The sequence below is a fragment of the Mus musculus genome, chromosome 2 (assembly GCF_000001635.26).
Source record: "Mus musculus strain C57BL/6J chromosome 2, GRCm38.p6 C57BL/6J".
In the NCBI taxonomy this organism is placed as follows: domain Eukaryota; kingdom Metazoa; phylum Chordata; class Mammalia; order Rodentia; family Muridae; genus Mus; species Mus musculus.
Genome location: NC_000068.7, coordinates 34,826,284 through 34,846,547, shown reverse-complemented (window position 1 = coordinate 34,846,547; position 20,264 = coordinate 34,826,284). Strand labels below are relative to the sequence as shown.

The following is a 20,264-nucleotide window of genomic DNA, read 5'->3' as shown; positions in this document are numbered from 1 at the left end:
CAGATTCTATCAATGGAATCCAGTAGTTTTCCACTGACTAACCCCACAGGTGGAATTTATGAAATGCCTGATGAGGACATCTAAATAATGGTCCCAAGAAAAGTCAGCAAGATACAAGAGAACACAGGCAAATCAGTGAAACCCAGAAACATTGTTCATGCGTATGACAAACCACACACACACACACACACTTTAATAGTCTTGGGGGTGAAGAACTGAATGAATAAATACTAGACTAATTAAAATTTTAACAACAGAGCAGCTCAGACAGAAGAATTTTGGGTAGCAAGATGGCTCAGCAGTTAGGAGAACTTACTGCTCTTAAAGAGGACCTGAGTTGGCTTCCCACTACTCACATCTGGCAGTTTACAACTGCTTGTAACTCCAACTAAGAGGATCCAGTGCCCTCTTCCGGGCTCTACCCGCACACAGACATGGAAATTTAATTCTTAAAAAAATGTTTGCTGGGCAGTGGTGGCACACACCTTTAATCCCAGCTCTCGGGAGGCAGAGGCAGGCGGATTTCTGAGTTCCAGGCCAGCCTGGTCTACAGAGTGAGTTCCAGGACAGCCAGGGCTACACAGAGAAACTGTTTCGAAAAACCAAAAAAAAAAAAAAAAAAAAGAAAGATTTAAAATCTTTTTTTTTTGTTTTTTTTGTTTTTTTTTGTTTTTCGAGACAGGGTTTCTCTGTGTAGCCCTGGCTGTCCTGGAACTCACTCTGTAGACCAGGCTGGCCTCAAACTCAGAAATCCACCTGCCTCTGCCTTCCAAGTGCTGGGATTAAAGGCATGCGATACCACACCCGGCTATGATTTTAAATCTTAAGTCCTTAGAAATAATGCAGAATGGGACAGAAGAAGAATAAGAAAGATGTAGAAGTCCTATAGGATTAGTCAACAGATTCTCACATCATCAGATTGTCAAGGCCCCACAGGTTGGAAAATGCCCAGAAATGTTATTTAACAACATAATTGCAGGGCATTTCCCAGCTCTTGGAAGATGGACTTCCAGAAAAAGAAAGAATGTTAATTTAATCAGACTAGTGGGAAATATATGCTCAGGAGTGAGAAAAATACAATAAATCAAAGACTGAAGCCAGCTTGTGGGATTCATAGGATGGTATGGTGAGACCAAGTCTTTGAATTATAGGAGTCACGTAATGAAGTAGATCAATATCTTTAAAGAACCCATCTTAGGAAACCTTACAAACTTCTGGAAAGATAGAAATGACCAAGTAGGGCTGGTGAGATGGCTCAGTGGGTAAGAGCACCCGACTGCTCTTCCGAAGGTCCGAAGTTCAAATCCCAGCAACCACATGGTGGCTCACAACCACCCGTAATGAGATCTGATGCCCTCTTCTGGTGTGTCTGAAGACAGCTACAGTGTACTTACATATAATTAATAAATAAATCTTTAAAAAAAAAAAAAAAAGAAATGACCAAGTACTGGCGGCATAGTGATGCACACCTGTTATCCTAACTCTCAGAAGACTGAGGCAGGAGGATCACAATTTCCAGACCAACCTTGGCAAAACTTTGCCTCTTTCTCTACCCCAGTAAGCATCCACATTGCTATCCAGCTATTCAGATGGCCTACTTAATCTGCAGATTTACATTTAGTCTTTGTTAGAAATAAAATCTGGGGGTTCATTCTCAAAGGTGCCTTGAACCAGCTACAAGTGAACAGAAAATACTAGATCTCTGCTAATGCCTACTAGTCTAGCTATTCCTGAAGGTCTGCTGAGCTGGACACACCAAGCAGCAGCTTAAAAGAAAAAATTACTAGCACCCAAGCTTGCCTACAACACCATTTTCCTAATAAGCTTTAAAAGAAGCAGGATGTAACACAAGAGAAGTTAAGCTACAGAAAGGAAGATAAACCTAGATGACATGTAAGACTGTGCCATCTTGATTAGTCAAAAAGGGACGAAAGGTCATACATCATCACCCTGGCCTGCCATTCTAGGACACCCTGTTTTGTAAGGACATAAGATAAACCATGCCACCTTTGCTTTTCTGAGTCTCCAGTGTTCTATTAAGTGAAGTTGTTGTTTCTCATATCCAAGGAATCAAAATCCCAATGACACCTCCCACCAAAACAGAAAAGAAAGATTTGTAAATCATGTAGATAAGAAAAGACACCTATATCAAGCAAGAATAACAAAGCTAGCTGCATCACACTGCCTGACTTCAAAATATACTCCAAAGTCACAGTGAACAAAATAGCGTGGGCCTGCCATGAAAAGACACACGGGCCGGGTGTGGTGGCGCATGCCTTTAATCCCAGCACTTGGGAGGCAGAGGCAGGCGGATTTCTGAGTTCGAGTCCAGCCTGGTCTACAAAGTGAGTTCCAGGACAGCCAGGGCTGCAAAGAGAAACCCTGTCTCAAAAAAAAAAAAAAAAAAAAAAAAAGAAAGAAAGAAAGAAAGAAGAGAAGAGAAGAGAAGAGAAGAGAAGAGAAGAGAAGAGAAGAGAAGAGAAGAGAAGAGAAGAGAAGAGAAGAGAAGGGAAGGGAAGAGAAGAGAAGAGAAAGGAAGGAAGACAAGACAAGACACGGATTAGTAGAGCAGGACAGAGCACTCAGAAATAAAAGCTTATGGTCAGCAGCCAAGAAGGATACTAAGAACAGAATATATTATCCTTAGTAAATGGTGATAGAAAAAAAAATCTAAATGTGAAAAGATAAAATTAGACCTTCAGCCCAGAGCACATACAAAAAGGACATCACAACAGAGGAAAGCCTTGAACATAAGGGTGGAAATGTCAAACGACCAGAACAAACTGTACGAGGAAAGCTGTGCTGTTGTGGGTTGTATGTTTTCCTATGACTCACCAAACACCGCCAAGAATGGCGCAAACATGCAGATGAGACCATGGCAAAGTAAAAAGCTGAGTAGCAATGGTAAGAGTCGACAGTGCTGAGAGACCATGAAATGGGAAAAAATACTCCATCATCTGTTAAGAGATTAGTAATCAAAATATGCAAGAAGTATTAATTAAAAATAGGGGAGAGGATCAGAGGTCAGGAGGACACAACATTGTCCCAACACCACCGGGAATAACTGGGACCAGCGGAATCCAGGAACACAGGAACCCCGCCCAAACATTGGCATGGGTTCCTTCCGGTCTGGGTCTGTGCCCTGAGCAGACCTTGGGCCTGAACTCTGCAGCCAGTCCCACAACACCCAGAGGAAGCTCCACTCCCAGGAGGTCTAACACGCCCTGGATTGTGGAATCCCAGGGGCTTGGTCACACCAGAATCTCAGAATTAGAATCCGAGAGGCAGTTTGACTCCCAGGAGCTCTGACACACTCAGGATCCCAGAATCACAGGATCACAGGGACAGCTGGACTCTGAGGGTTTTTGATTTTGTTTTTCTAGACAGGGTTTCTCTGTGTAGCCTTGGCTGTCCTGGAACTCACTTTGTAGACCAGGCTGGCCTCGAACTCAGAAATCCGCCTGCCTCTGCCTCCCAAGTGCTGGGATTAAAGGCGTGTGCCACCACCGCCTGGCTCCGCTCCTTTCCTTTCCTTTCCTTTCCTTTCCTTTCCTTTCCTTTCCTTTCCTTTCCTTTCCTTTTTTTTTTTTTTTTTTGTTTCCATTGATCATATGATTCTTGTATTTTTTTGTCCATGTATTTGGTTTATTACCTTTATTTCTTATATATGTTAAAAAAAATAAAATAAAAAAAGAAATCACCCAATAAGAACCCCAGGCCTGCATCCCTCTCCCACAACCTTCCATACACACACACAGACATGCTACATATCACATCCGGGGCCAGGGAGATGGTTCAGTAGGTAAATGCATAGGAGGACCCAAGTCTTGATCCCCAGCACCCATGTGGGCACATGCATACTCAAATGGATCCCAGGAGCTCACCAGTCAACATAGCCAAAAGGATGAGCCCCAGGTTCAGTGAGAAACCCTAGCTCAAAAAAGCAGTAGGGTAGGGGCTGGAGAGATGTCTCGGCAGTTAAGAGCACTGACTGCTCTTCCAGAGGACCTGCGCCTGGCTCCCAGCAACCACTACAGGAGGCTCAAAGCCATCTGGAGCTTTGGCTCCAGGGTGTTTAACACTCTCTTCTGCCAGGCAGTGGTGGCACACGCCTTTAATCCCAGCACTTGGGAGGCAGAGGCAGAGGCAGGTGGATTTCTGAGTTCGAGGCCAGCCTGGTCTACAAAGTGAGTTCCAGGACAGCCAGGGCTATACAGAGAAACCCTGTCTTGAAAAACCAACCAACCAACCAAACAAACAAACAAAAAACCCACTCTCTTCTGCTCTCTCTGGGCACCCTCAGAAGGGACACATGCATGCACATGTGCACACACAATTCCAGCACTCAAGAGGAAGAGATACTGGGATCTCTGAGTTTGAGGCCAGCCTGATCTACAGAGAGAGGGCTAGTGTAATATCCAAAATAAGTTCAAGACCACCCAGCCTCTTCCCCTTTGAAGGGACTTTCAGAAACATAGTGGTCAAAATGACTGAGTCTGTAGCTACCAAAACAAAATGAGCATCAGTGAATGAGCAGATAAAAATCAGAGCTAGTGAGTCACTCAGCTGGCAAAGGCATCTGCTGCTGAAATTAATTCAAAACCGAAGTCTGGTCTCCATGGCCACATGGTAGAGGGAGAGTGCTGCTGGATTGTTCTCTGGTATGCTACACACACACACACACACACACACACACACACACACACGCGCGCGCGCGCATGCATGCATGATTTAAAAAGAAAAAATGTGGGTGGTACTCACCCTTAAGAAAGCACTATCAACAGGCGGTGGTGGCATATGCTTTTAACCCCTGCACTTGGGAGGCAGAGGCAGGTGGATCTCTGAGTTCGAGGCCAGCCTGATCTACAGAGTGAGTTCCAGGACAGCCAGGGCTACATAGAGAAACCCTGCCTTGGAGAAAAAGAAAAGGGAGAAAAAAAAGAAAGAAAGAAACAAAAGGAAAAAAAATCATCCTTTGCAGCAGCACAGAGGAACAAGAGGACATCGTAGTGAGTGCCATAGGCCAAGCACAAATGACAACTACAGCTTCACTCACATATGCAGTGGAAAAATGCCAAGCTCGGGAAACATATGGCTTCTAAATTCTGGGAGGTGGGCAGGGAGTCATCAGTCAAGGGCCCTGTTAGCCAGGGAGCTTGAGGAGAAGCCGACTTCCCGGGAGGTAGGCTTCACGTAGTTTCATTGTGGGAAGCAAGGCTATTGAAACTTTTGTGAGTAGGGGCTATAGAGTGAGTGTACATAATTGGTCCAGACCTAGGTTGCCTTATCTGCAAGACGAGGAATTCTAGCTGCCACTGGATATGACCTTGTAAGGGGAAAGGAAGTTTAACCTGGCTACCAGGCTACCTGACCTCCTCTGCCGAGGCAAAGTCGGGGCATGGAACAGGCATGAGTCCTACTCATGCCCATCTCAGGACAATATATCCCGGATTTGGACATGATTTAACCCAACTCTTGCTTCAGGCCTGCTTCCCCAGCTTCATAGCTCCCCTGGCCTTACAAGTTCAGTTTGACACGAGTAAGTTCAGAAAATCCAGGATACTTCACAGTTATACTAGTTACTGTGTGTGTGTGTCTATGTGTATGTATGTATGTATGTGTGTGTGTATGTGTATGTGTGTGCGTGCTGAGAGAACACACTTTTTTTTTTTTTGCAAAAAGTATGTAAAGGGTCTAGAGAGATGGCTCAGTGGTTAAGAGCACTGACTGCTCTTCCGAAGGTCCTGAGTTCAAATCCCAGCAACCACATGGTAGCTCACAACCATCTGTAATGAGATCTGATGCCTTCTTCTGGTGTGTCTGAAGACAGCTACACTGTACTTACATAGAATAAATAAATAAATCTTTTTTAAAAAAGTATGTAAAGAGGGGTTGGAGAGATGGCTCAGAGGTTAAGAGCACTGACTGCTCTTCCAGAGGTCCTGAGTTCAATTCCCAGCAACCACATGGTGCCTCACACCCATCTGTAATGAGATATGATGCCTTCTTCTGGTGTGTCTGAAGTCAGTGACAGTGTACTCACATACATAAAATAAATAAATCTTTTTTTAAAAATTAAAACAAGGGGCTGGAGAGATGGCTCAGTGGTTAAAAGTACCACTGGCTCTTCCAGAGGTCCTGAGTTCAATTCCCAGCAACCACATGGTAGCTCATGGCTACCTATAACGAGATCTGGTGCCCTCTTCTGGCCTGCAGGCATGCACACATGCAGGCAGAACACTATATATAATAAAGAAATAAATCTTTTTTAAAAAATTAAAACAAAGCCGGGCCTGGGGGCACACACCTTTAATCCCAGCACTCGGGAGGCAGAGGCAGGCGGATTTCTGAGTTCGAGGCTAGCCTGGTTTACAAAGTGAGTTCCAGGACAGTCAGGGCTACACAGAGAAACCCTGTCTCAAAACAAAACAAAACAAAACAAACAAAAAAGAGTTTTAGGGTCATTTTCCAGGACAGCCAGGGCTATACAGAGAAACCCTGTCTCGAAAAAAAAAATTAAAACAACAACAAAAAGTATGTAAGGAAGCATATATGCTAAATAAATGGATTCAGGCGTTCCGAATATGTTCTAATTGTATGTCACTTGTATGGGTCAGTGAGATGGCTCGCTGGGCAAGGGTGATTGCTGTCAAGTCTGATGATTTGAGTTCCGTCCTAGAACGCACATGTTGGAAGGGAAGAAGTGACTTTTGGCCTTCATACATGTCCTGTGACACACATATTACACACCTGTGCATGTGCGCACACACAATAAGTATTTTTTCAAAATTAGAAAATACACTCTGTACATCATAATATATGTTATAATGAAATTTAATGTTTTGTCTTTTCTGAAAGATTTTATTTTGAAAAGTATCACACCGTCCTATTTTAAATGACTTAAACATCAAAATCAAGATGTCAAGACTGAGTACATCAGAACACTAAGAACATCTTGTGGGTTTGCTAGGTACGAATAGATTCAGAGAAGTTACCTAACATGGGCCCAGAGAGTTGCCTTCTGTAATAGGAAAACAGCACTTTAAGAAGAAGACATCTAAAGCCGGACAGTGGTGGCGCACTCCTTTAATCCCCGCACTCGGGAGGCAGAGGCAGGTGGATTTCTGAGTTCGAGGCCAGCCTGGTCTACAAAGTGAATTCCAGGACAGCCAGGGCTACACAGAGAAACCCTGTCTCGAAAAAAACAAAAAAAAAAAAAGAAGAAGAAGACATCTAACAGCGAGTGAATACTAATTCCCAAAATACACAGCATTGTCTTTTGCGCTCCCCGTGTGAAAATGCTTGAAGCTGTCAAGGTATGTCAGAAGCTTGCAGGAAATGAGCCCGTAATAAGTCTCAAACAGGGAACACTCCTTCCCATCACTCACTTCTTTCCATGCCAGGGAAGTTTCAGCATCTGTAACTTCTGCAGATGTAAAAATGAACTTGTAGCAGCATCTGTTATATGTGATGTGTCTTTCCCCAGAAAACCTTGAACTGTGGATAGGTATAAGGCCCACGGACTTAGCACAGATCCCTACAAATACATCGGCGGGCACCATAACAGGTGCTTCATTCAAAACCACGTACACCATCCGAGCCACATCTTGGGACAGTATAAAGGCCTCACCACTGCAGTAGTCTGGGTAGTATTTTTCGGGGTACTCACTAAGAGAGACAAATTCTTGACTATGGGGGTCTCTGTTAGGTATATCCTGATGAATAACTCTTCCTAAATAGATACCTTCCAGGTGACCTTTCAGATTGAGAAGATAGTCTACCAAGCCTGGTAGATTGATAAACATCTCGTCAGCTTTGAGTATGAACAGGGCACTGGGGCAGAAGGCCACAGCCCACTGGGTCATTGAGATGATCTTCAGTGTTTGGTTTTCAGAACTGTCCAAGAAGATCCCTTCAATGATATCATTATTCTTCTGAGACTCCGCATCTATCTCTTCTTGAGTAGTTACCAATGCTGGCATTCCCAGAGCAAACAGCGTGAGAATTGGGTAGCCTTGGACAGTGGTCACACTACCCCAGGCTTTCCTGATGAGGTCCCGTCTTGTTCCATTCCCTGGGCTACTGAAGATAAGAGAGAGCAGAAAGATGGTTTTCCCATTACAGACCTCCGGCTGGTTTAGGATATAATACTTGGAGGGATTACCTCTTAAAGGTTCCAGGTTCAATTTTCTTGCCTTGTCCTTAATGTCGAGAATTTTCATATCTACATGAGGCAAAGAATGTAAGAAATATTCTTCTACAAAGTCAGCTCCAAAAAGCAATGCGTGAAACAGTATGACGTTAAAGAGAATGAAACACCACTGGTGAGTCCGAAGTCGGCAGAGCGTCACCTAAGTGAGAAAAGGAGTTATGTCCCTTTAAGCTCCATTCCCATCCCTGTTTATTCCATCTGCTGACTCCTGTGTGGGCTTCTTACGGTCCTTAGCAGTACATTCTATTCTGTTATTACTTCTCTCCTCTACTGGATGGCTGTCTCCCGGGTCACGAGATTATGTTTCCCTCTTCTCCAGTGTTACAGAATTGAGTGTTTGCCAGAAAGTGAACCCCCAAGCCCAACATCGGCGGTTGTTCACCTCCTTGTTTGGATGAGAGATTTTATATTTATACACCAACTAGATGCTATGTGATACAAAGAAAGCGCAGGCACTGGAAACACAAATATAGTTCTTGAATGGGAACACCTGGGTCAGTTTCCTCTCTGATTACAAAGGTCAAGAACTGTTTTCCATGATGTGGTTGCTTTGGGTGTCTCCTGATGGACATTTACATTTTAGTATAACTTTCCATCTAATCTAACCCATCTGACACGTCAGTCAATGTGAGCAGATTCCTATTATCTGCAAAGAGCATTCTGGTGCCCAGCTTACTCCACCTCACCCAAAGATACAGAAAGTGTCTGTCTAGAAGGGGTGTACAGAATTGAACAGAGCTAGGGAACTTTGAAGAAATTAAAACTCTGTTTACTATAACGTTACCATAAGGAAGCCACTTACATTGTCACCTCCTACTGAGTGCTTTCTGTGTGCCAGCGACTGTGCTGTGTCCCTTACAGTTGGCTTCATTTAGCCCCAGTGATACCCATCTTAGATAGATAAACTTCCAAATTAATCTTATACTTGTAATTTGGATCTGTCACCATCTAAAGTCCACTCACAACCACTGAGGAATCCTGACTCCTACTTTTCCTCTGCCATATCAACTGAATAGGAAAATACAAAACAGAACAAGCTCTTGCTGTTGCAAACTGTACTGCTTGCTGTTTTTCTCGGTGCTAATGATTTACATGCAGAACGACCTATTTTAATAGCTATCAAATGCTTCAGAGATACAACAGAAACTTACCTGCATGTTGTCTGTGGGCAATTTCAGGGCTTCAGAAATTATTAAGTTCCTATGCCAAGGTAAGCACAATAGGATGTCAGGCTAACTCCAGCCAGCCAGCAATTGCAGTACAGTATTTTGAGCCTCAAACTTTAAGGCTAAGGTTTCTTGCCAACCACTCTGAGCTTTTGTCCCAGAATACCTGCTGCCTGCATAGGATAGGACAATGAGTGCTTATCATGTTACAGCCAGTGAGAATCCAGAACAAAGGGGGGGGGGGAAGCAAACGTTTTCACGTGTCCACCCAGTGTGTCTCATGGAACAGACTCCTTTTCATCACCTGCATTCCAAGTAAAATACATGTGGAAGTCCAAAGAACCCTTCACCTACATCATGTTCACACAGCGTCACCTCCCAAGAAGAGAAACGTGTGTGTGTGTGTGTGTGTGTGTGTGTGTCAGGAATAGTGCGCCTAATTCCCAGTACTTGCACATGGCACAAGTGTTCTAACCCTTCAAGAATATATGTGAGCCCATATTTTTTCCTCCCCCAAAGAAACACCATATATTCAGGTCTTATGTGTGTCTTTTTGGGAGGGATTCTGAACTTCTGGCTTAAGTTATGTAAGATCAATTATAAGAAATACTGCTGCTGCTGGTGGTGCACACCTGTAGTCCCAGCACTTGGAAAGCAGACGCAGTTGGAGCTCTGTGAGTTTGAGTCCAGCCTGGTCCATAGAGTGAATTTTAGGACAGCCAGAGCTATGCAAAAAACAAACAAACAAACAACCAAAGAAAAGAAAAACATAAAAAAAGAGAGAGAAAGACAAACCACCAGAGCTGAGTTACAAGAAACCCTCTTTTAAAGCCACCCCACAGAGAAACACAAAATACCTTCCTTAGGGAAGCTTATCTCCAAATAGAAGATTTCATGTATTCCATCTTAACTTATACTGAAGAAACTTAGCATTTGATATGTGTTGTTTTCTTAAAGTGTGTAGGGGTTATGCTAAATACTGTTTTTACTTGCAGGCTAATTTCAATGTTTTGTTTGTTTGTTTTGTGACCAAGTCCGCTTAGTCAACAGTTTCTCCAGCACAGGAGTGAGAATTAAAAAAAATAAAATAAAGAAAAGACAATTAGACAACATTGTAACATGACCCCAGCCAGTTCTGAGACTGACACAGGTTTATTTTTTTCCAATCCCCTTTTATATCATTTTAATTACATGCATGTATTAAGGGCTAGCAGTACAATAAGGAACTAGCACAGCAATAAGCAAAGTCACGTGATTACTCCCGTGTCAGTTGTTTCCAAGAGCTTGTCACAATGACCCAAATACCTGAGCCCACTTCCTTGTCCAAGCCCAAAAACCGAATCTTACCTGAAGCCTACTTCTTTTGTTCAACCCTAACATTAAGATTCCTGCCTGAATTTACTTCTTTGTCATGGCCTAATGATGTTAGATTCCTGCCTGAAGCCCATTTCCTTGTCCTTGGCCAATGTCAGATTCCTGCCTGAAGCCCATTTCCTTGTCCTTGGCCAATGTCAGATTTCTGCCAAGTGGCCCCCAAAAGCTCTCCACAGTTTTGTTTTTTTTAATTTTTTAAACTTTTTTGAGACAATTTCTCTGTAGCTCTGGATGGCCAAACTCGATTTATAGACCAGGCTAGCCCATGAACTCACTGAGGTTCACTTGCCTCTGCCTCCCAAGTGCTGAGATTAAAAGCATGGGCTACTCCACAGGGCATTGAGCTTATTTATTGTCATGTTCTTGCCACAGCCATTCTGCTCCTATACCATTTGTATCTTCTCTGCACTTATTGGCCTCCCTGTCTGCCATTTACAGCCATTTTGTTGTGGTTAAGAAAAAGACCTGGGCTGGAGAAATGGCTCAGTGGTTAAGAGCACTGACTGCTCCTCTGGAGGTCCTGAATTCAAATCCCAGCAACCACATGGTGGCTCACAACCACTTGTAATGAGACCTGATGCCCTCTTCTGGTCTGCCTGAAGACAGCAACAGTGTACTTATCTATAATAATAAATAAATCTTTAAGAAAAAAAGAAAAAGAAAAAAAAGAAAAGTCCTTAGGGAAAGAAAAAGGAAATGGGAGAGTCAACAAAACAAATTTGCTTTAAAATGCCATCATGAAACAAAACTTTGTATGCTGCTTTGAAAAATAGGTCAAACACTAATGGACAATGAAAAGGAACTATGGCTGCATGATACACACACACACACACACACACACACACACACACACACAAAGCAAACATGCCCTTAAGGAATGTATATTCTCTCAATAACTATCGTCCAATCTTAGAAATTTTTTAAAATCTTTTTTAATTGAAAGTCAATTTTCCCCAACATAATATTTTTATTAATTATTTGGGGGTTTCACACAGTGTACCTGATGACACTCACTTTCCATTTCACCCAGGTCCATTCTCTCACCCTTGCACCCTCCCCCTCAGAAAAAACAAATACACCAAGACCAATTTGTGTTGCCCACATGCTCACTGGAGCATGGTCAAACTCCCAGTGGCCAGCTCCTGAAAGAAAACTGTCCTTCCCCTCCCTCCCACTAGAAGCCGTCTACTGTAAAGAGCTATACTTCAAACATCTTTATTACAATTTTTAAGAACTCTTTCAACAGCTTCCTCTCTGGATTGTTTCTTTTGGGAGTGTGGGGGTGTCACAGAAGCCTCCACTGTCTCTCATTCTCAGTTATGAGTCTTCAACCATTGATACTACTGCAAAAGAATGTTTCTAGCCCATAGCAGCCAATGGCAGCATGAATCATGGATTTCCACATTGTTTTCAGTGGCAATGTGGACCGCAGACATCCACACAGCCCCTGGAAGCAGCAACATTGGTTCCGAATTAGATAAGATACAGGTATGTAAATGCCTGTGAATGTACCTTACTAGCCCAACAGGCACAGAAGGCTAGTTTGTGCTCTGAAGTCCATTTGTCCCTAAATCCCACAATTGTGACCTTAGGCAAGATACCCAAACCTCTTTTTAACCTCATCTCTAAAGAAGTTTCCTTATCTTTAAATACAGAGGTAATAATAGTAACTACCTTATAAAAGGTAGGAATTTAAATAATAGCATATAAAGTGTTTACATGTATGGAACACTTGACACAGTTCTGGTTTTTTTTGGAGGGGGGTTTAGAAACTTTTTATTGATTCTTTGTGAATTTCACATTATGTACCTTAATCCACTTGTAGGCAGCCGGCGCAAGATGGCACCGGTCTCCGGTACGAATCTGGCACCAACCCCTCCCGAGTGGGTGAATGCAAATTAAGGTGCCGGCAGACTGACCAATCCCAGGAGGACACAAAGCTTTTCCCTGTACTAGGGTGTATATAAGGAGTCCTCCCTGGGTTCCCGTAGCATCTAGGCATTCCTGGAATAAAGCTGTTGAGAAGGATCTGACCGTGTTGCGTTTTCCTTGCCGGACGAGGTGGGCGCAACAAATTGGTGGCCTGTACGGGGGACCCAAGGATCTTGTGGATTCAGAAAGCAGTACCGGTAAGTCTCCCGAATTGATCCCCGGTTAAAAGGGGGGATATGTTTTTCTCACCTGTAGACCCAGTGTGGGTCTCTTATCGTTGTTGTTTCGTTTTTTGTAATTTCTGGCCTCTGCTTTTGTTTGATAGAAGCAGTTAAGGCAGGTCAGAAAATTCTTACGGAACAACAAGAAAGTATGTCAGAGGAAGATAGGAAACGCATAAGCAAAAGAAAGAAAAGGGGCGAAAAATAGAGAGAAAAGGAGAAGGGAGAAAAGGCAAATTCAAAAGGAAAAGGAAATAATGAGAAAGAAAAGGAAATAGCAAAAATATATCCCTCATTAAAAGACTTAACAGTAAGTTCAGCAAGTTCTGACTCCAGTGACTCAGCTTGATAAAGATGAGGAAGCTGACCTAGAAGAAGAGGCAGCTCGGAATGAGAGGGATAGGTATGATCCAGATTGGTCATACAAAACCAATCCTTTAAAAAAAGGGGGGTGGGGGTCGGCTGGCAAAAGAGTAAAATCGAAAGTGCTCACCGCTCCACCTCTTAACCCTGAGTATACAGGAAAAAAGGAATCCACAAAAGCTGGTAAACAAGGTACCTTATTTTGCCCAGAGGTTTGGAAGGAAGTTGGACTGACTTTCCCTGTCTTCTTAGATGGCCAGGGACGATAGTATCATGAGCCAATAGATTTTAAAACTATTAAGCAACTAGCTGAGTCAGTCCATACCTACGGGGTGAGTGCAGCTTTTGTAGTTGCACAGGTCGAGGCGCTTGCTAGATATTGCCTCACCCCAGGGGACTGGAATAATATTACTCGGGCTTGTTTGTCGTTGGGACAGTATTTAGACTGGAAGTCCTTGTCCTATGAATATGCAAACAGTCAGGCAGCAGCAAATTTAACCACAGGACAAGATCCCCAGAGACATTGGGATGCAGACATGCTTCTGGGTTTAGGACGTTTTGCTTTAGATCAAACAAATTCCTTGAATATTATCCCATTGCTGTAGCTCAATTAGAGATTTTGGGCATTAAATCGTGTATTCAACATTTTGGAGCACCCCCTCAGAAAATCATTACACCTTATAATGCTAATCAAATACAGATCCTAAGTTCTTTGATAGATGATTGGGCCCTATTGCGCTGTAGTTTTGATGGGGAATTAGATAATCATTATCCCAAAGATACTTTGCTATAATTTTTTAGTGAACATCCAGTGATTTTCCCCAAAGTCACAGCATCTAAACCCATATCGGGTGCATTGGATATTTATACAGATGATTCTAAAACAGGTGTTGGTGCCTATGTAGTTAATTCTCAAAAACCCGTTCTTTTTTCAATACAATCCTGGCACCCCGCAACTTACTGAATGTAAAATTGTGTTGGAAGTATTCAAAGCTTTTAAGGAATCTTTTAATCTAGTCTCTGATTCGGCTTATGTAGTAAATGCAGTGCGTGCATTAGAAATTGCAGGACCCATTAGACCCACCAGCCCTGTGTGCACCATCTTATTAGAGTTACAAACATTGATTTGGAAAAGAACACATAAATTCTTTATTCAACATATTCGAGCTCACTCTACCTTGCCAGGCCCTATGGCAGAAAGAAATGCCTTAGTAGACGCTAGCACTCGCATGGAATTTATTTTTCATGCCACCCCACTGGAGTTTGCAAAAGATTTTCATCGATTGTATCATGTTCCTGCTGCCACACTTCAGCAGAAATTTGATATCTCTTGAGCCTCAGCATGAGATGTGGTGTTACAATGCCCACAGTGTGTACAATTTCACCACCCTCCTCATGTTGGTATTAACCCTCGTGGATTGCTTCCTCTAAAACTATGGCAAATGGATGTTACTCATGTCTCAGCATTTGGAAGATTAAAATATGTTCATGTTTCAATTGACACCTGTTCAGGTGTCATTTTTGCCTCCCCCATGTCCGGTGAGAAATCCCACAACGTGGTTGGCCATTGCCTAGAAGCCTGGGCAGCTTGGGGAAGGCCAGATAGTTTAAAAACTGATAATGGCCCCGCATATACATCAAAATCATTCCAAACCTTTTGCAAAATAATGCAGGTTAGTCACTCTACTGGTCTTCCCTACAATCCACAGGGCCAAGGCATTGTGGAAAGAGCACATCGAACCTTAAAAGAACTCTTACAAAACCAAAAAGGGGGGCTGGTGAGATGGCTCAGTGGGTAAGAGCACCCGACTACTCTTCCAAAGGTCAGGAGTTCAAATCCCAGCAACCACATGGTGGCTCACAACCACCCGTAATGAGATCTGATGCCCTCTTCTGGTGCGTCTGAAGACAGCTACAGTGTACTTACATATAATAAATAAATAAATCTTTAAAAAAAAAAAAAAAAAAAAAAAAACCAAAAAGGGGTGTGTTGATCCTGTGTTTTTCCACAGGATCAAGAACACCCGATTTGGGTACCAGAGAGGCTGACTTGAAAATTGCTCCCTCCTACAGAGATATAGATTGTAATAGTTCTGGAAGGACATATTTTTTAGCAGAGTGTTGGCAGGGTATACTGCTGTGGTTGTGAAACTTCCCACCTTTGTGCCTATAGTAGATTTTGAAATGTTTGCCACCTATGCCCATTGGTGCTACTCACTGAGTGGTTCAATTTGAACCTCTTTTCCTCAAATCTTTGCTTCTGTTTGAGAATGAGTTCATTCACCAAGAAATTAGGATAGAGATGGTCAATACTGTCCACAACATAATTACACTTGGGGCATCTATTATTACATCCAAACTCTGATGAATATACTTGTAGCAAAAACTGTGGCCACATTTTGTCATGTATGCCTCCTCAGTCATATCAAAGCAGATGGGACTCTCTCTTATTTAATAGACTTAATTCAAGAACAGGTTGAAGAATTGTATAAAGTTGTACAAGCTAATTTCTCTCAGTCTCTTGAACAGAGTCGCCTCTTATTTGAGTAGGAAATTGGTTGGCTAAAGCAGAGTTCTCCAGAAAGCTGCTCCTCCAGATTGCCAAACTCAACAGCACTCGACTGGACCCTGTCACCTTGGGGGACTTCACCTCCTGGATCACCAATGCCTTCTCATTTTTTAAGGAATGGGCGGGAATGTTGGCCTGGGGGGCAGTGGTCCTCCTGGGTTGTGTCTTTTGTATCTGGCTATTGTGTCGACTCAAACGAGAGCACGCTCAGTATTAGGCAGTGGTGTACCAAGCATTGATGGCATAAAGATGGCACATCTCCCAATGTTTGGCTGGCCTCTTTAAAAAATTAAGAGTTCGCCCTAGGTCGTCTGGCAGTTGTAGTCACACAGATCCACAGTATCCAGTGACAGGCAACTTTCCTTATGCACAGACCAACCTAAGACATGGGGCCTGGAGGCGATAGGGTAACCCTTGGACGGGTAAGGCCGTGACATGAAAGGATCGACCTAAGACAGGAGACGTGGCCGATGAACAGACTTGCCCAGACCTAGTCCAGCATCATATTATTAAACAAAAAAGGGGGAGATGTAGGCAGCTGGCGCCTAAAAGATGGCGCCGGTCTCTGGTACACCGGTCTCTGGTACACCATCACCGTAAACAACAGCACTACGCAGGCGCTAGCCCGAATCTGACGCCAACCCCTCCCGAACGGGTGCATGCAAATTAAGGTGCCAGCAGACTGACCAATCCCAGGAGGACACAAAGCTTTTCCCTGTGCTGGGGTGTATATAAGGAGTCCTCCCTGGGTTCCCGTAGCATCGAGGCGTTCCTGGAATAAAGCTGTTGAGAAGAATCTGACCGTTTTGTGTTTTCCTTGCCGGACGAGGTGGGCACAACATCCACTCATCTCCAATCCCTTTGTATCTGCCCTGTACTCTTGCAACCTCCCTCCCCCACAAAAGAAAATAACAAAATGAAAAATCTGGTCATGGAAGTTGTAGTGTGTCCCAAAGTATACCCTTCTGTCCACACATCTTTACTTGCAAATGTTCATTGCAATGAGTCATTGGTCTGGTTTCTGCTACTCACTATCAATACCGGATCCTTACTGAGACTCCTTTTGTAGCCCTATCCCATGTCAAAGAGGTCCTGCAGCTTCATGGACTCCAGCAGTTTAGAGAAGCGGTAGATCCTGGGGTGGGACAACCCTGGCTCTGGGCCTGGGTGGTAGCTGAGTTGGTGAAGCTGTCTGTTCTCTAGCACTCACATCATAACAGTGAGCTCTTCAGTACTGGCCCTGTTATCTCACCCAACCTCTCAGCTGTGGAAAACCTTTGGGGGACCGCTTAGCAGGAATCTGACATTCACCAAGGACAAGGAAATGGGCTTCAGGCAGGAATCTGACGTCGTTAGGACGTGACAAGGAAGTAAGCTCAGGCAGGAATCTGCACATATTTGTACTTCTTAGTGGCTCCTGTGGTGGGTGAACCGTTGTGCCTCTCAGATCTGGTTCTTAATACTGAAAGTCCTGCTGCTTTGTGTCCAATCCTGAAGACAGTATGATGAGAGTGTGATTGGGACAGAGGAGGAGGGCACAGTCTCCCTGGGTCACTGAGCAGGTGTTGAGCATCCTTAAAGCACTGAGATGGTTCAGGAGGTAAAAGGGGAAGAACTAACTCTTGTAAATTGTCCTCTGACCTCCACACATGCATCATGGTATGTACACACAAACACACACTTTTTATTATGTGTCTAGGTGTTTTTTTCTTGCATGCATATCTATGTATTACTTGCATTCCTGGTACCCAGACCAGAAAAGGGTGTCAGATCCCCTGGGACTGGAGTTACAGACACTGTGAGCTACCATGTGGGTGCTGGGAATTTAACTTGGGTCCTTTGAAAAAGTATCCAGTACCCTTAACTGCTGAGCTTTCTCTCTAGCCCTTAAAGTTTAATTTAAAGAAAAGCACTGTCAGACTAGTAAAAATCATTATTAGTGCTAATGATAAGTTATTTAAATCCTTACTGAAAGCTACCTGTCTAATATTCACTTCATATGAATAAGAAGCTGGGGGAATGTGACAATTTTGACTCCCTAATTAACAACTGTTGGGTTCTGCCTTGCACCCTCAATGCCTTAAGCAAAGAAACTATTAGTCAAATAGCTAGTCGATACTACCCTTACGCCAGCGCCTTGAACACTCCGAGGATGCCTTGAAAAGAATGCACAATTGCAGATGATTGCCCCAGATCCAGAAGGTACAACCCATCAGGGTTCTAAGACACAGCTTGTACCAGATTCCTGGCTATCCCAAGCATTAGTGAAATTAGATGACCTTGAAATTAGATGACCTTGAAACTATTAGTGAAATTAGATGACAGGTGGGGCACTTCTTGAGCCTCAAAGCTTCTCTGACTGCTATGACTGGTTCAAAGGAGAAAGGCTGAGATTGGCCCAAACATAAACTTTCATAATTGTGACTGATTCAGTCCCTTCTCTGGCTGTGTAATCAAGAGTGTTGCAATCAAGTCACTCAGATGACTGGGATTGGCTGGGAGACAGTGTCCTACACCTCTCCCCCTCCTGTTGCAACATTAAGCCTAGTAAAAAGCCTGTCTCACCAGTGATCCCACCAACTCTCAGTACCGTGAACTGGTTACACAGACAGCAGAGAAAGGCTTACTGATGGCAGATGGGAAACTCATGGTGGCAGCAAGAGAATCAGTCAGCATGGAAAACTTAGAAAGTGACAGCTGGAGCAGCAGCAGAGAGGCTTCAGAGTGGTCAGGAATGGAGGAAGGACAGAAGAAATAGAAAGCAAGAGAGGGCTGAAGAAGAAAAGTTTGTAACAACTGAGAAGGGAGACTGTGGGTCCTGCTCACCTCCCCAACCCGGAAAGGAGACCTTGAGCTCTTGATTATGCTACCTCTGCCTCTAAAGTGCTGGGAGTATGCACCCGGGCCACTATCTCTAGCTTGGTTGTCAAGTCTTTAAAGCCAAGATTCTCAGGGATTGTGGGCCAAGAGTTGCAACACTAGCAGGCGTTAAGGGCTAAGGAATTAGATCTACAGATCTAAGAGATCTAATTAGATCTAAGAGACCAGACACCCAAGGCTTGTATAAGAACTGTTAACTCCTTCTCCCTTTCCTCCTAGCATTTGCCCTTCTCGCCTTGTTGCTCTGGCGGCTGCTGTAAAACAAGGGAAAACAGGGCAGGTGAGATGGCTCAGTGGGTGAGAGCACTGACTGCTCTTCTGAAGGTCTTGAGTTCAAATCCCAGCAACCACACGGTAGCTCACAACCGCCTGTAATGAGACCTGACGCCCTCTTCTGGTGCGTCTGAAGACAGCTACAGTGTACTTATTTATAATAACAAATCTTTGGGACTGAGCGAGCGCCGGTCTCACATAGGGAGCGGGGTTGACCGGAGTGAGCAGAGGTCCTAAATTCAATTCCCATCATCCACATGAAGGCTCACAACTACAGCGTACTCATACGCATAAAATAAATAACTCTTAAAAAAAACCCTAGCCGGGCGTGGTGGCGCACGCCTTTAATCCCAGCACTCGGGAGGCAGAGGCAGGGGGATTTCTGAGTTCGAGGCCAACCTGGTCTACAAAGTGAGCTCCAGGACAGCCAGGGCTACACAGAGAAACCCTGTCTCGAAAACCCAAAAAAAAAAAAAAAAAAAAAAAAAAAACCCAAGGGAAACAAAAGCTTTAAATAGGAAAAACAAAAACAAACAAACCAAAAACTGGGCAATGATGGCGCACACCATTCATTAGTCCCAAGCTATTGGGAGAGGCAGGCAGATCTTTGAGTTCAAGACCAGCTTGGTCTACAGAGCGAGGTCCCGGTCAGCCAGAGTTACAGAAAAACCTTGTCCCATCAAACAGACAGGCAAAGCTTTCACACAGCAGCATTTATAGAGCTTCTTGCTTACCACTTCTATCTGGGGGGACTAAAGGCTTCACGCTAGTTAGCTGATATGTAACAAGCGCTTCGGAGAACAGCTGTCTCCGTGGCTAAGTGGCCACGTTTGGACAGCGTGCATGTATGTCCTGGGATTCGAGCTTAACCCAGCCCCTACCCAACTCCCTTACCATGTTTTGTCCTTGCTTCCTGCAGTATACTTTGTTATTTGTCCTGTCTTCCTCCTACGACTAGACATAGACCTCGCGCAGTTAGGGATTTGTTCAGCTGTGTCAGAATCGTGTTTGGGAGGTGCCAGGTGTCAATGGGCTGTTTGAATATCGTCACATGTGGATTTGGAGCCTTAGCCCTTTCTCTCCTGTGAAATATTACCCTAACTTGGTTAAAAAAAAAAAGTAGATGAGGAAAATAAACATTGTGCAAATCTAGAGGTCCACCTTGCTCAGGATCATAAGGTGTAAGCGCAGACGGTGGTACAGCACATGTTCGGCCCTTTTCCACAGTCGGGGCCATTCTTTCCCAGGTACTTGGAGGGCAGAGACGGAAGTAG

General features: G+C 43.9%; 1 protein-coding gene across 2 annotated transcripts; it reads right to left on the bottom strand.

Moving 5' to 3' along the window:
- Positions 1-6,816: 6,816 nt before the first annotated feature.
- Gm34653 (predicted gene, 34653) lies at positions 6,817-20,232 on the bottom strand. 2 transcript variants are annotated; one of them, XM_006498507.3, is made up of 3 exons: positions 20,152-20,232; positions 9,364-9,412; positions 6,817-8,351 (listed from the first exon to the last, which is right to left on the bottom strand). In XM_006498507.3, the coding sequence occupies exons 2-3, from the start codon at positions 9,367-9,369 to the stop codon at positions 7,251-7,253; spliced, it is 1,107 nt and encodes a 368-aa protein (XP_006498570.1). In that variant the 5' UTR covers positions 9,370-9,412; positions 20,152-20,232; the 3' UTR covers positions 6,817-7,250. The 2 variants fall into 2 exon arrangements, with proteins under 2 accessions (XP_006498570.1, NP_001363973.1); NM_001377044.1 differs by lacking the exon at positions 20,152-20,232 and adding an exon at positions 13,465-13,541 and having other exon boundaries at positions 6,819-8,351.
- Positions 20,233-20,264: the final 32 nt, after the last annotated feature.